This window comes from Narcine bancroftii, chromosome 1, assembly GCF_036971445.1.
Source record: "Narcine bancroftii isolate sNarBan1 chromosome 1, sNarBan1.hap1, whole genome shotgun sequence".
Classification (NCBI taxonomy): domain Eukaryota; kingdom Metazoa; phylum Chordata; class Chondrichthyes; order Torpediniformes; family Narcinidae; genus Narcine; species Narcine bancroftii.
The window spans coordinates 201,976,134-201,993,372 of NC_091469.1; the positions used below are offsets into that span (position 1 = coordinate 201,976,134).

Here is a 17,239-nt window from a genome sequence, read left to right on the forward strand (position 1 = left end):
AATTGGTCTATAAGAGGAACAGTCTAACAGATCCTTGTTCTTTGTTAAAAATAAGAGAAATAAAAACTTCATAAAAGGTTTGCACCAATTGTCCACTATTTAAAGATTGAGTAAAGATAGAGTAAGGTGTAAACAAATAAGAAAAAGATTTATAAAACTCTGCTGGGAAACCATCTGGGCCAGGATTTTTACCAGACTGTAAAGAGTTAATAGCTGCCGCAATCTCCTGCTGTGAAATAGGCTGCTCCAATTTAACTTTATTGTCTGAGGAAAATGAAGGGTGTTCTCCTTTAAAGCTTGAGAGAACTTCTTAAGTTGGCAGATATCTATACTATGATGGGGACGAATCAGTTTCTGTGAGGATTTGTTTTTTTTTAACTTTAGGTTAAGTTCAGTGAATTAACTATTGACATGTTCAGAATGCTGCAGGCCCTGGAACGAGAACCTATTAATTTGACTTCACAACTAGGCAAGACTGGATCACAGGTGAGAGTTGATCTTCCTTTCATTATAATGGTAGAAGTGGGAATGTTGAATTTCATTTGCAACTCCTCGTCAAACAAATTAGCTTTTACTTCCACACATCAAGACCAAGACAACATTTAGGCAATGGCTAATAGATGGAGTTGGAGTGGTGTTTAACCACACAGTCATGGATATACATGGAGTATAGCAGGAGGCTGACTACATTTTCTTGCAGGGCCCAGTATTGGGGCTGATCAATGAGGAGGTGCTGTCACCAATCCTCATGGCTTGCTGGCTAGGCAGTCGTAAATCTAATTGCAGAGGTGGGTGCAGAGACTGAGATCTTGGAGTTTGGGAATGAGTTTATGTGGTACTATTGTGTTGAAGATGGAGTTACACTCCATTAATAAATAGCCTGATGTGGGTGTCTTTTTTTATCCAATCCAGTTGAAGATGGAAGCATTTATTCCAGTGTGGAGAACTAATTTTAGCTTTTAATTTTCCATGCAGTGGAATTGAGGAGAAATTGTAACTTCGTCATCTACTTTACAATGTAGAAATTATTTTTTTTATTTGGCTTAGTTTTAACCAACTTTGACAAGATCTGAGAGTTTAAATGAATTAAGAATGGTATACATGCAGTCAAGAAGTTGTTGCAGGTACAAAAGGGATGAAGTACTTCAATAAAAATGACAACATAGAATTTGTAATATTTTTCTTTTCTCCCCAGGAGCCAACAGAGAAACCATCCAAGCGGGAAAATCCACACAAATATTTGCTGTACAAACCAACATTCAGTCAACTTTACACATTCCTTTCTGCATCGTTTAAGGTCTGTTTTTGTGTTTTGATTTGGTTAAAGTGGGAAATTTGTAGTGGCACTATGGTGGCACTACAACTTCCAGGAGGCATTGAACTGGGCATGTGATGTCAGTGCTTGTTGAGCGTGTGATTTTGGCTTTTAAAAGGTTGCGCAGGTGATGAAGAGTAAATCCATTTGATTCACTCTAGAAATGCCTTGTGTGGTTATTTCGTCATGTCCACTATGATTCCAGGGGCCACAATTGGTAACCCTGATAAGTCCAAAAACGTATTTTTGGACAAACATGGGCTCTGCAGCAGTTGCTGTGAAGCTACCACCCTCCTGGACAGCTGAGCCTGAACTGTGATTCCAACGGCTGAAGCACAATTTCACCTTCACAAAGTTGAATTGGACACCATTCACTCGTTACTACCATCTTGTCAATGCCCTGGACCAGGCCGTCGCTAAGAGGGTCGGCAACTTCCTAAGGAATCCACCGCATACCAGCAAGTATGACGCTTTAAAACCACTTTATTAGAACTAATGGATGAAATGCTGTTCCTGGCAGCTGGTGAAAGGCCTGATATGTTATTCAAGCAGCTCTTTTTAGAGCAAATGCCAGATTATATTAGGCTCTTGTTATCTAAATGTTCATTTGAAGACCCAAGGGCTGCAGAGGCAGTCATTCTATGGCTGGCTAAAAAGCACAGCAAGGAAAGACGTCTCCAAACCAACTCCTCCAATATTGACCCCATGTCACACTCTAGTACTCTTAGCACATCACTCCCTAGAAGCAGGCAACGCCCCAAGAAAAGCAAGCAGCCTGTGGACACCTCGTCTTGGTGTTATTACCATAGGCATTGGTGAGTAAATGCCTGCAAGTGCCTTCCACCCTGCCCATTTGTGGGAACTGTCCCAGGCCAACCACCAGTGAGGGCTGCGGCAGTTGGCAAGAAACCCGCACACCTACTGTATGTATGGGACCAGTTGTTTCAGTGAAAATTTCTGGAGAACACAGGTTCAGAAGTTGTGTATTTCCACCCACCAGTTTTGACACACGCCATCCTATCCCAGACCTGCAACTATGAGCAGTTAACAGTTCCAACATTCCAACCTTCCTTTGGCACCAGGAAGATGAATGTCAAGTTCAAGAATCATCTCTACACTTGGCCATTCATTATAGCAACAGTATCCCGACCTTTGCTTGGTGCAGCTTTTCTTCGGGCTCATTCATTCCTCACCAACTTAAAAGGGCATCGGGTAATAGATGGAACTACTTTTCAGATATTCCTCTGGCAGATGCCTGTACCCCTGCTCTGCACTTTCAAACATTAAGTAGACCAGTAGATGAATTCTCCAAGCTGTTGGAAGATTTCCCTGAAATTACTACTCCACAATTTTCTGCCTCCACTGTAAAGCACGATGTTACTCATTGCATTTGTACTAAGGGTCCTCCTATCCATGCTAAAGTGTGTCGCTTGCCTCCAGAGAAGCTGTGCTTAGCTAAGGAAGAGTTTGCCAAGATGGAGGAACTAGGCATAATTCATAGGTCCGACAGTCCATGGGCATCTCCATTACATGTGGTCCTGAAACACAATGGAGGTTGGCGACCTTGTGGAAATTACAGGTGGCTTAACGACGCCACCATCTTGGATCATTATGCGATACCTCATATACAGGATTTCTTGGCTAATTTGCAAGGGGCAAAGATCTTCTCCAAAATAGATGGTGTGTGGCTATCGCCAAGTATCAGTAGAGCCAGAAGACATTCCAAAAACAGCAATAACTACCCTGTTTGGGTTGTTTGAATTTTTATGAAGGCCATTCCGATTTAAAAAAAAACAAATGCCGCTTAATCATTTCAACAGGTGATGGATGCTTTAGGATGTGGTATGACCAATGTCTTTTTTCAACCTCGATGACATTTTGGTGGCCAGTGGAACTAAGGAAGAACATTTGGAACATTTTTGTACACTTTTTATTCATCTTCAAAAGTTTAGACTGACCATCAATCTGGATAAATATGTTTTTGGACAAGAAATTATTGATTTCTTGGGGCATAGGATTACTCAGGAAGGCCTGTCTCCACTGCTATCCAAAGTTGAGACTATTACCAAGTACTCAAGACCTGGTATGATTAAAAGCCTGTAGGAATTCTTGGGAATGCTAAATTTTTTAACCGTTGGTTTCTTCTGGGAGCAGCTCATAACATGAAGCCTCTTTTTGATTTACTCCCAGAACCATCCATTGGACTGAAGAAGGAAACAATGCCTTCTTAAAGATGATAGATTTGCTGATTCATGCAACAATGCTCAGCTACCCAGTTTTAAATGCAGCCACCGCCCTTTCTACAGACTTTTCCAGTATGGGTGTAGGAGGTGCACTTCATCAATATGTCAACAGGCAATGGAAACCGTTGGCGCTCTTCAGCCGCAATCTTCATGAAGCAGAGAAGAAATACAGTGCTTTTCATAAGGAGCTTTTGGCTCTTTATTTGTCTATTCGACACTCCTGTTACTTTTGGAGGCAGAGATTTTACTATGCATTTAACATTTGCATTTTCCAAGGTCACAGAGCCCTGGTCAGCTCGACAACAACGAGAATTATCATTCATTTCCGAATTCTCCAGAAAAATACTACATATTTCTGGAAAAGACAATGTAGTAGCTGATGCACTTTCCCGCTCCGCTCCACTCAAGGTTTTGTCTGTAGATCAAGGTATTGACTACACAGCTTTGGCCGCAGCCAAAGAACATGACCATGAGACAAATGTTTATCGGACTGCCATCATGAACCTCCAATTGAAAGATATCCAGTTTGGAGTTAAAGGCAAACTTCTCCTCTGTGATGTATCAGCGGGACACCCATGCCCAGTAGTTCCGGCATCATGGAAACTTGGAGTATTTGACTCTGTGTATGGTCTCTTGAATCTATCAATTAGATCGACTGTTCATATAGTTTCAGACAGTTTCATGTGGCACAGTCTTAAAAAAGACATGACACAAATGGCGAGGTTCTGCATTGGCTGCCAGAAAGCAAAAGTTCAGCAGCAAACTAAGGCACCACTGTAGTCCTTCCTTGCAGTTACTTGGCGTTTTGCTCATGTCCACCTGAACATTGTTGGTCCACTTCCTGTTTCAAGCGGATACCATTATCTTTTTACAGTAATAGACAGGTTTACACTGTGGCCCGAGGCCGTGCCTATGGTAGAAGCTACTGCAGACACTTGTGCTCGGGTGTTACTCAGTTCCTAGGCGTCTCGTTTTGGTTTACCGGCACATGTTACTTTGGATAGAGGACCACATTTTACTTCCTTGCTGTGGATGCCCTTGTCTTGCTTGCTCGGTGGAACAATTCATCATACGAATGTCTATCATCCCCAGCCCAATGGAATGGTGGAAAGATTCCATCGACATCTCACATCAGCCTTGATGGCTTGGTTAGAAGGCCCGAACTGGGCTCATGAGCTGCCCTGGGTATTACTGGGCATTGGAACAACTTTAAAGGAGTACCTCCAGCTTCATCTGCGGAGCTCATATAAGGCGCACCGCTGGTGGTCCCAGGGGAGTTCGTCCTCTACCATTCCAACTCCAGCGATGATCCTAAGGAATTGTTGATCAGGCTCAGGGAGACCGTAGGAAAATTGACCCTTATACCACCCTCGTCACCTGGAGAACACTCTTCTTTTGTGCCTGAAGACCTCAAAAATAGCGAATATGTCTTCATCTGAAGGGAAACACTTGGTCAACCTTTACAGATGCCCTATGAAGGACCTTATAAGATACTCAGACAAACTAGGTCGACCTGTATTTTGGACATTGGAGGGAAACCACAGTCTTTGGCTATTGACAGTCTTAAACCAGCTCATGGACAAGTCTTCCCCACTGCAGCATCCAACAGTCTGTCTCAGAGACTGACAACCTAAAAGACAAACCTTTTAGCCGGTTCTGGGGTTGGGGGGTGGTGGTGGCATTTAGCGGCGCTATGGCGGCACTACAACTCCTAGGAAGCATTGAACTGGCCATATGACTTCAGTGTGTGATGACATCAGCCCGTGTCAAGTGCATGATTCTGGCTTTTAAAAGGTTGCGCTGGTAACGAAGAGTAAATCCGTTTGATTGACTCTAGAAATGCCTTGTGTGGTTATTTAATTGCATCCACTGCAATTCCAATGGCTACAAATTTATAATTCTCAGCAACCTGAAATTATTACAGAAAGCTGAGTCAAAAATCAAATAGAATTAGTGAATTTCTGATTTGCATGAAAATGTCTTTAAACCTGTTAAGCAGGCTCTTAAAACCTTTTATATCATAGTCAGAAACAGTCTGTTCGTCCCAACTTGTCTGCCTTCCTGAGCTAGTCCAACCTTCCCTATCCATGTACCAAACTAAATTAAATGTTCTAACTGTCCCTGCCTCTATCACCTCTAGCAGCTCATCCACACACCCTCCACCCTAGTTATGGAAAAACCTGCCCATCAAGTCCTCTTTAAATCTTCCCCCTATTGCTTTAAAGCTGTGTCCCCTAGTTTTAGTCTCCCCTACCCTGCAAAGAAAGACTGTGACCATTCACCTTACCAATGTCCCTGGTGATTAGATAAACCTCTGAGATAACACTTCAGTCTCATTTGTTCCTGGGCAAACTGTCCCTGCCTATCCAGCCTCTCCTTATAACTCAAGACTTCCAATCCCGAAACATCTCTTTCACTTAATCACACCCTTCCTCCTCTTGGCTACCCCTCGACATGGCCATCTGCCTGCTCTGGATATTTATATTTCCATCTGCCACTGAGACATTAACAGTCTCAACTTCACCATCCCGTTCACTTATTGGAATTTCACCTCCTCAGAATGCTCTGCCCCCCACTCTACACCAATCCTAACCTTGCTATCAAACTGGCAGACAAGGGCAGTGCTGTTCTGGAGTGGTCTACTGATATCTATCTAGCCGAAGCTAGACGACAACTCTCAGCTATGTCTGTCTTTTGTTGGCTACAAGCCAACACAAGGCAAGTCTTCTCAACTCTTCGTCCACTACATAGACTACTAGATGCCCCATTATGAGTTCGTCAACTTTATCCACTTTGCTGTTAACTTTCACCCTGACATCAAATTCACTTGGTCCATCTCTGGCAACCCTCTCCCCCTTCTCGAACTTTCTCTCTCCATTCTCAAGAAACAAATTTTCCACAGACATTTTCTACAAACCCACAAACTCTCACAATTACCTCGACTTTCACACCCTGCCCCTCTAAGGATTCTATTCCTTTCTCTTAATTCTTCCATCTCTGTCACGTCTGCTCCCAGATGAGGTCTTCCATTTCAGATCATCTGAGATGTCCTCCTCCTTCAAAACACACGGCTTCACCTCTACCACCATCAACTCAGCTCTTCTCACATCTCCTCCATTCCTCACACATCTGCCTGTCCCCCTCTGCCACTAAAAGCAACAAGGACAGGATTTCCCTTGTCCTCCTTTACCACCCACCAGCTTTCTCATCCAACATATTATCCTCTGCAATTTAGTCACCTACAATGCGATTCTGCCACCAGACAAATCTTCCCATTTTGCCTTCCACATGGATTGCTCCATCCATGAATCCCTCATTCACTCATCCCTTCCCACTAATTCCCCCTTTGGTACCTACGCCTGAGGCTACAGGGTGGTACACTTGCATCTACACCTCCTCCCTCACCACCATTCTGGACCCCAAACAGTCATTCCAAGTCAAGCCACACTTCACTTGTACTTTTTAAAATATTTTATTTTTGTTTTTTTAAAATATACATAGAAACATTTTAAATATACAATATATTAAACTTTTTCTCACAAGCACAACAAACAAAAACATAACAGTCCCTCCCTTCCATACATATAGATCCATTCACCATCAGTGTATGTAGAGTACAGTTGGGGAAACTATGTTTTTATATATATATATATATATAATGGTGACTGTTTCCCTCTCTTCACCATTCTCTATCTCCTTTCCTCCAGCTCTTCGCCCCCTTCCCTCTGCATTCAGAGAGCTTTCACCTCCACCTATCACTTCTCAGCTTTTTGTTCTCTCGTGTCCTCCCACCCATATCCATCTATGACCTCTTTCCTGTGCTTCCATCCCTGCTCTCTCCCCAACCATTTTATTCAGTCACCTGGTTGCTTTTTGCTCATACCTTGAGGAAGTGTACTCAGGCCCGAAACATTGGTTAAGTATCTTTATCTTTGCTACATAAAGAGTACTGCATGACTTTGCTGAGTTTCTCCTGCATTTTTGTTCAAACTACAAATGCAGCACCTGCAACTTTCTTGTTTAATTGGTTTAAATTTAAGATTGTTTTAACTGCAGTCCTTTTTTATTTTTTGAATACCCCAATGATTAAATGAGGAAGGTGTCAATCCTACATGAACAATCCCTTTATTTTCTTTTCCAGGAGCTGCCTGGAAATAGTGTCCTGCTGGTCTACCTGTCAGCTACTGGAGTGTTTCCCACAGGCCGTTGTGATTATGAAGGTATTATTGAGGATTGTTTCTAGTCCTCTGTTGGGTTTGAATCACATTGAGAGCATTTAAAATGTTTTGGAAGAGGAGAATAATTTTCTAACTTTTAATGCGAAGTTAATGAAATACTTGCATGGCACAGATAGCTTAAAATAATTTGATATTTAAAAATATTTTACTCTTGTTCAAGATTTACTGTCTGTGTTTTAGAGAAGGCCATTTATGATCCATACCTTTTCTGATTTTTTTTTTGAAGAGTAGAAGATTCCTGACACCATTATAGAAACTAATAATTTTATCCTCAGTATAGCATTAAAAAGTTATAGTCAGTCCCCTGCTGCCCTTTCAAGGGCTCTTATAGCAATTGTGTGATGATGTTCCATCAAGGGGGAGATTTAATTTGTGCTGCATTGTCAGAACTAGCTTCTAAAATTGTGGTGCTGTTACAACACACAATGATGCTGAAAGGTGCAACAAATCTGTGCTTGAGTTCTGATAGAGGAAGCTATTTAGTTCCATTTTTTCCCCCACTCTTTCCCTGTACCTTGCAAATTACTTCCTCTTTGATTGACTGTTCCCTCCATCAATGGAAAGTATACTTTCCAGATCAATATATTTCTTTGAAAAAGAATAAATCTTCATTGAATACCCTCTATCTTCACTTTTAATTTGATATCCTCTGGCCAATCGGCAACAGAAGGCTTTGAAGAGAGGGCAGAAGAGATGTACTGGAATGGTTCCGAAGATGAAGTAGATTAGTTCTGTGAGTGGACAAGAAGCAGGGATTTCTCTCCTTAAACAGAGAATAGTTGCAAGGGAATCTGATAAATATTTAATCCATAATGATCTGTCAGAGGAGATGGAACCCATTGGCAGATTGTTTGGAACGAGGGAACATAGATGATGATGATTGGCAAATGACCAAAATTGGCATTTTTGATACACAGCATCGGAGGATGTAAATACTAATCTTCTCTGATCTGCTTTGTATTTTCTCTATGTTCTGCCTGATTCTAGATTTCCAGCATCCTTTTCCACGCTTAACCACTTCTATCAATTTTTCAGGCAGTGCGATCCAGATATGAGCTTGCTGCTTAAAATGCTACTCCTGTGGTTTAGCTGGTTCATTTGCTGATTACCCAGAATCCATGATCTTGGGTTAAAAAACCTCAAGTTGTGTGGCTGTCTTCTGATTGCACATTGAATTTGAGACTAACGACCCCTGCATACTTCAAACTGAATCCTTCAGATGATTTTCCATTTCTCACTGTGTACAGGCCAATCATTTTCCAATCATTTTCCAGTTATCTTATTTTAATATTGAGGCTCTTCTGCTACGTGACACAATAACAGGCTCTCTGTTAAATGTAGGAAAAATCCAAGTTTTTTTTCTTCTGTTTTTGACCTATCTGCAATGCAGTCGGATCAAACAGCATTTTACAGTGTCAAACGAAAGGTGCCCAAAACTTGTTCTAAAAAGTAGATTTTAAAGAGTTTCAAGAGAGAGGTTTAGGAATGGAATTCCAGAACTAGAAGTTCTAGAGTCATACAGCATAAAAACAAGCCCTTTAGCTAAATATTCCACCCACATTCATCCCACTGCCTGTGTTTGACCTGTATCCTTATAAACCTTTCCTTAAATTAAACAAATTTTAAAATTTAGACCTACAGAATAGTAATGGGTCATTTCAGCCCACGTGTCCCTGCCACCCAACTTATACCCAATTAACTTGCACCTCACTGGAGCTCCCAGAGAAAACCCACACAGCTACAGGGAGAATGTAAAAGTGTACAAACTCCTTACAGACTGCGCAGGATTCGAACCCCGGACCCAATTGCATTGTAAAGATGTTGCACTAACTCCTATGACAATCATGCTGCCCATCCTATCTATGTATATGTCCAATTTTTTCTTAAATGTAATAGTACAATACAACTCCGATTATCCAAAATGGTCGGGACTGGGCCTATGTCAGAAAAACTTTTAAAAAAAAAAACTGGTCATTTTTAAAAAAGCAGCCCAGTAGCAACAGCAAATCACTTGTAATTGTTTTTAAACAACAACAAACATCAAGGGAAGGGTTTTTAAGCATTAAAATAATGTTTAAATCTCACCAAAAAAATGGTGGCCGCTGCTGATCACTGACACCTGCCCACTGAGTTCCCGCTCCCACCCTGGAACACGAGGTTCCCGCTGCTGCCAGGGGCCTAAGGTCCGTGCTGCCACCAACAGCCCGATGTCCCTGCTGCTGCAGGCAGCCCAACATCCCTGGTCAGTTTGACTCCGAAAAAATTTCAGAAAATGAAGGTTTCTGATTTGTTTCTGATATCCTCGATTATCCAAAATTTTAAAAATTTTTCAGATAAATGAAGATTTTGGATAATCCAAGTTGTATTGTACCTGACTTAACTACCTCTTCTGGCAGCCCCTTCCATAGACCCACTTGACTGTTTGTCTTTGCTTTTATATATTGTAAAGGATTTTAAAGTTAAAATCTTTAATTATAAAATATATATTAATAAAATAAGTTAGAGAGTTAAATATATTTCTAGTGAGGAAATTGTGGGCTGGATACATGGTCTCACACAGATCATAGCACATTTCCAGATACACCATTGAACTCAGAAAGAGAATTCATTTTTGGAGTCGATGCGTCTGGAAAAAACAAAGCCATAAAGTTGAAGAAGTGTTCTTAATTGAAACTCAAGTACTAAGTGTGGTTCTTAAAAGCATTTTTGTGTACAATCAGCATTATGCCAGTAGCTGTTTCAAAACTCAAGTGACATGTGCTAGACTTTCCGGAATTGTAAACCACCTTAGCCTCTTGGAACAGAGATGAGGTTAGAGGGTTTTATGGATATGGAGTGGTTTTAAAGAAAGGCAAAAGGTTCTGCAGAAATGAAACTAAAACCCTGGTGATGTCATGTCACATGATTTCAGAGAAACATAAATGAAGAAGGCAGAGACATTTTGAAACCACTGAAGGAGAAATTGACTCTCCTGTGAAAGGCACAGGAGTAAAACATTAGTCTCTGGAGATACACAAAATTATTGGCCATAAAAAAGTCATTTTACTGTCTCTGAATAAGGAGGACAGTTTCAGAATTGAAGATGCAGTAACCAGAAAATGGTCTGTAGTGTGTTACTCCTGGAAGAGGGGAATACGAAATAAGTGGCTTTAAAATAAGTAAGAAAGCTTCTGACTGTCTCTTTAAGATAAAGAGGCCAGATTCATCATGTGGAGCATAGATTCCAAAACCTCCAAGCAAGAGAGAAAAATACTCATGTGAAGAATATCTCTCTGAAAGACAACTCTTCAAAAGACTTGTGAGTTTAAAGAGATCTGAAGACATAATGTTCAAAAGTGCTTCGTTATTACTTCTGAGCTGCAATTTAAAAAGATCCTCAAGTTCAACAAGATGTTTGAAACTGGACTTTAAAATGACTTTTTTCAGAATCAAGCTCGAACTGTAATGGTTTGAATGTAATCACACACACACACACACACACACACACAGACACTTGCGCATAGTGGAGTTTAAGATAGTGTTAAGTTTAGAGATAAATAAGAAATGTTGTGTTTTTAATAGTTTATTAAAAATTTTTATTTTGAATTTACCATTGGTGAATTTTCCATTGCTGTTTCTTTGTTAATACTAATAAGATTTAATTTTATATGTATGTGTATATATATGTGTGTGTGTGTGTGTGTGTGTGTGTGTGTGTGTGTGTGTTATCCTTCAGGTTTATGTTAAATCTCTTCACTCCCTCCTTCCCCTGCCTATCTCCAATCATCTTAAACCTATGTCCTTTGATTATTGATTTCCCCTGCTCTGGGCAAAAGACTCTGCATTCACACGATTTAATCCTATCATTATTTTGTGTACCTCTATAAGGTCACCCCTCATCCTCCCTGCACTCCAATGATTCAAGCCCCAGCCTGCTCAACCTCCCCCCATGGCTCAAATCCCCCAAGTCTTTACACATACTCATAAACCTTCTCTGCATCTTGTCTAGCTTGATGACCTCTTCTGCAGCAAGGTGACCATAACTGATCACAATATTCCTTTTAGGGTGTCAACAACATGTTGTTCAACTGCAACTTGACTTCCCAACTTTTATACTCTGTACTCTGACTGATGAAGATCAATATGCCAAAAGCCTTTTTGATCACTCTATCTACCTGTGACACCACTTTGAAGATCCTATGTACTTGTACTCCTAGATCCTCTGCTCTACAACACTTCACTATGTAGGTCCTACCAATCTTGGACATCCCAAAATGCAACACCTCTCATTTCACTGAATTAAATTCCATCAAACATTCCTCAGCCCAACTGATCAAGATCCTGCTGCAATCTTCACTGTTTACAGTACCACTACAATGGTAGTGTCATTTGCAAACATGCTCATCATTCCATGTATACTTTCATCTAATTATTGATATAGATGACAAACAGCACTGAGCCCATCACTGAAACCTGTGCCACATCACTAGTCACAGGCTTCCAGTCTGCAAACAACCTTCCACTATCACCCTCTGCTTTCTTCCTTGAAGCAATTTTTCTATCCAGTCTGTTATCTCTCCTTGGATCCCATATAATCGAACCTTGAAAGTAAAGCACCAGTGATGTTTGGAAATTTGAGAAGCTCAAGAGGTTTAATTAAATAGACGTAAATAATTGTGGAGATGAGAAGTGAAATCATTGATGATACCATTGTTGAGCTCAAGAGATTGTAATGGTAAATGAAGAATGCAATAAAGTTTCATTTGCTCCTTACACCCTGTTTCATTCAATGTTGTAATGAGCAAAAATTTTATCAAATATCAGTTTATGTGTAATGAGTGGTGATAGCAATGGTAATGAAAGTAAGTATCAAAACTGAATATTACATAATCTGATTACATATTACATGTTAAGTACATGCATTCTTCCTCCGGTATATTGACGACTACATTGGGGCTGCCTCAAGCGCCCATGATGAGCTTGTCAACTTCTTCAACTTCGTGGCCGACTTCCACCCTGATCTCAAACTTACTTGGTCCATCTCCGATAACACTCTTCCCCTTTCTGGATCTCTCTGTCTCCATCTTGGGAGACAAACTTTTCACTGACCAACTACCTGGACAACCCCTCCTCACACCATGTCCCCTGCAAGGATTCCATCCCCTTCTCTCAATTTCTCCATCTCCACTGCATTTGTTCCCAATATGAGGTCTTTCAGTCCAGATCTTCTGAAATGCCTGCCTTCTTCCTCAAATGTGGCTTCCCCTCCACCATCATTAAAGCCCTCACCCACATCTCCATTTCTCACTATTCTGCCCTGGCCCCCTCTGCCTCTAGATGCAACAAACATAGAACCCCTTCCCTCATTCTCACCTCCACCCTCCAGCTTCCACATCCAACACATTATCCATTGGAATTTCTGGCACTAAAGGATCCCACCACCAGACACAATTTTCCTTCTCCCCTCTCAGTCTTACACAGGGACTGATCCCTCCATGATTCCCTCGTTCACTCATCCTTTCCCATCCATTGGACCCCTGGCACCTTCCCTTGTGCCTGCAGGAGATCCGGGCCCCCAACAGGCCTTTCACATGAAGGAACGCTTCTCTTGTACATCTAGAGGACTTATTTATTGCATCCAGTGCACCTTTTGTGGCATTCTTTATATCGGAGCGATGGGTCACAGGCTAGGAGATCGCTTCACTCAGCACCTCCACTCCATTCACAACCACAACAACCTTCCAGTGGCCAACCATTTCAATTCTGGGTCACACTCTCAGGCTCACATGTCTGTCCCATGGCGTTGTATACTATCTTGTCCTGACCACCCACAGACTGGAGGAAGAACTCCTTATTTTTCAGCTGGGTACCCTCCAGCCACATGGCATGAACATGTACCTTACTGCTTTCCATTAAACCTGCTTGCTTTTTCTTCCCCTTCCCCCTTTCCTCTCCTTCCAGTTCTTCCACCCACACAGCCCTATCATTTCACCTCCCCCCTCATTGCTGCTGTCCTATCCCTCTTTTATTATTTTCCTGCTTTCTCCACCCTACCTACTCTTTTGCTCGGACACTTGTGGCATTTTCTCATACTTTGATGAAGGGTTCAAGCCTGAAACGATGGTTCTGTATCTTAACCTTTACTACATAAAGGAGACTGTTTGACCTGATGAGCTTCTCCAGTATTTTGTTTTTACATATTACATGACTAGCTGTCTGTTTTTCTGTTTAGGTCCATACGATTTTGGAGGAGTCCTCACCAACAACAACCGTGACACAGGAAACATGGATGTAATACAGAAACGCAGCAATTCATTTAAAGAAATGCACTGGTATGTCAAAATTGTGTTAACCCCTGCAGGCATTAGCAGTTCAAACTTTTATGGGCAGGATGAGTCCAATCATGTTTACTGCAGTCTACAGTGGTCACGAGTTGCTGTACAACAGAGACCTATGGAATCAGACCAGATTCACATACGAATGAAAATGCCATAAACAACTAATAAAACCTGTTAAATATTTTTCATATTTAGTGCGCTAGTGTGTTTTATGTCAATGAATATTAAACAGTACAACATCTCTTCTTTCTTTGGCTTGGCTTCGCGGACGAAGATTTATGGAGGGGGTAAAAAGTCCACGTCAGCTGCAGGCTCGTTTGTGGCTGACCAGTCCGATGCGGGACAGGCAGACACGATTGCAGCGGTTGCAAGGGAAAATTGGTTGGTTGGGGTTGGGTGTTGGGTTTTTCCTCCTTTGCCTTTTGTCAGTGAGGTTGGCTCTGCGGTCTTCTTCAAAGGAGGCTGCTGCCCGCCAAACTGTGAGGCGCCAAGATGCACGGTTTGAGGCGTTATCAGCCCACTGGCGGTGGTCAATGTGGCAGGCACCAAGAGATTTCTTTAGGCAGTCCTTGTACCTTTTCTTTGGTGCACCTCTGTCACGGTGGCCAGTGGAGAGCTCGCCATATAATACGATCTTGGGAAGGCGATGGTCCTCCATTCTGGAGACGTGACCCATCCAGCGCAGCTGGATCTTCAGCAGCGTGGACTCGATGCTGTCGACCTCTGCCATCTCGAGTACCTCGACGTTAGGGGTGTGAGCGCTCCAATGGATGTTGAGGATGGAGCGGAGACAACGCTGGTGGAAGCGTTCTAGGAGCCGTAGGTGGTGCCGGTAGAGGACCCATGATTCGGAGCCGAACAGGAGTGTGGGTATGACAACGGCTCTGTATACGCTTATCTTTGTGAGGTTTTTCAGTTGGTTGTTTTTCCAGACTCTTTTGTGTAGTCTTCCAAAGGCGCTATTTGCCTTGGCGAGTCTGTTGTCTATCTCATTGTCGATCCTTGCATCTGATGAAATGGTGCAGCCGAGATAGGTAAACTGGTTGACCGTTTTGAGTTTTGTGTGCCCGATGGAGATGTGGGGGGGCTGGTAGTCATGGTGGGGAGCTGGCTGATGGAGGACCTCAGTTTTCTTCAGGCTGACTTCCAGGCCAAACATTTTGGCAGTTTCCGCAAAGCAGGACGTCAAGCGCTGAAGAGCTGGCTCTGAATGGGCAACTAAAGCGGCATCATCTGCAAAGAGTAGTTCACGGACAAGTTTCTCTTGTGTCTTGGTGTGAGCTTGCAGGTGCCTCAGATTGAAGAGACTGCCATCCGTGCTCAAACTACAGGGAAATCACGTTGCTCTCCATTGCAGGCAAAATCTTCGCTAGGATTCTACTAAATAGAATAATACCTAGTGTCGCTGAGAATATTCTCCCAGAATCACAGTGCGGCTTTCGCGCTAACAGAGGAACCACTGACATGGTCTTTGCCCTCAGACAGCTCCAAGAAAAGTGTAGAGAACAAAACAAAGGACTCTACATCACCTTTGTTGACCTCACCAAAGCCTTCGACACCGTGAGCATGAAAGGGCTTTGGCAAATACTAGAGCGCATCGGATGTCCCCCAAAGTTCCTCAACATGATTATCCAACTGCACGAAAACCAACAAGGTCGGGTCAGATACAGCAATGAGCTCTCTGAACCCTTCTCCATTAACAATGGCGTGAAGCAAGGCTGTGTTCTCGCACCAACCCTCTTTTCAATCTTCTTCAGCATGATGCTGAACCAAGCCACAACATCTACTGCTGTATCTAAGCCTTATTTTCTTAAGAGGGTGTTTAATTGCTATATCAAAGTTTTAATGGAATCATCACTTAACTTTAATTATGATATTCATATTGGTTGTTCTCTCTTGTACCCAAATAATTTAATCTGTCCCAAGTTGCATTGTATGATTTGAATATGGTGTTGAATGACTGGTCTAGCGATCCAGGGGCTTAGCTAAATGATTCTGAGAAAAAAATTCAAAATCCCAGTTCAGTTAAATAAATGTTGGAATGAAAATTTGGTCTCATTATTTGTGGTTTGAAACTAAGATTTATCATTAAAAACATAATTTGATTTATTAATATATTAGGGAAAGAATTTTGCCTATGATTGGTCATTGTGACCAGAAAGATAACAATGTGATTGATACTTCTTATGAATGAAAATAAAAAATTATTGTAGTCTGTTACTGTATTGTTCTTGCATTGTAGTAATTACCCTGTTCACACAATTCCAGGTTTACAAAGTACTTTACAAATTGTTTAATTTTCACAGCAAGTCTCTTAATGTGAAGTTAGCGTAACAATTATTTCTGTTATTTGTACCTTAAACATCCACTGTTGGCATATACTGACATCCAGTACATTAGGCATAATTGTTTGGTAAAGTAACTCTTCAGATGGGTGTAATATGTATTTTTTTTCCTCTTTAGTCTTCATCCTGGTGACTTTTTCCCTTTTACACGGAAACCATTGTTTCTAATTGTGGACTCGTCAAATAGTATAGCATACAAGGTAAGTTAAAATATTATTTTAACATGTCTTCCAAGTCTAGATCTGATTAAGCAGTTATTGCAGGTAACTTCATTTGCGAGACTGACTATCTTTTTGAGTTGATGCACTTGTAAAATAGAAAATGTGATGCCTTAACTTCTTCTAAATGTTAATGCTGCTATGTTGCTAAATGTATAAGAAGGTCAGAACAGGTAGGTGAATCTAATCAATCTGGATTGGATTTTATCTTTGCTCTCTTTGTTTTAATTTTTGCTCCTTCCGATTCTTTCCTCTGTCTTTTTTTTTAATTTTGGGAAAATGAAGAAGGTAATATTGTTAAGCGTTGGTTCTGTCCAATTATTGGTATCCTGCTCTAGGAGTTTTGCAAAAATAATGGCTAAAGTGCAATGGAATTGTGGATATTATAGAAATAAAGAGTACCTTGAGATATTCAGTCTTTTTGTACTGGTTGCAAAAACATTTTGAAGATCTGTGAAGCAGTGAAATGATGTCGATGGTTTTCTTTGATGGGAGGGCAGAGACAGAACAGCACAATAAGCTTGAAGAAAAAGGAAAGCAGGGTAAGCTGTGTTTAAATTGTG

General features: G+C 41.4%; 1 protein-coding gene across 9 annotated transcripts in view; it reads left to right on the plus strand.

Moving 5' to 3' along the window:
- The window catches only part of scai (suppressor of cancer cell invasion), a 134,682-nt gene that overhangs the window by 102,209 nt on the left and 15,234 nt on the right, over positions 1-17,239 (plus strand). For all 9 annotated transcript variants that reach the window (XM_069888337.1, XM_069888333.1, XM_069888342.1 and 6 more), the window contains 5 exons: positions 385-486; positions 1,196-1,297; positions 7,700-7,778; positions 14,008-14,107; positions 16,577-16,658. In XM_069888337.1, coding sequence (XP_069744438.1) covers positions 385-486; positions 1,196-1,297; positions 7,700-7,778; positions 14,008-14,107; positions 16,577-16,658 — 465 coding nt within the window. The remainder of the gene's footprint in view (positions 1-384; positions 487-1,195; positions 1,298-7,699; positions 7,779-14,007; positions 14,108-16,576; positions 16,659-17,239) is intronic.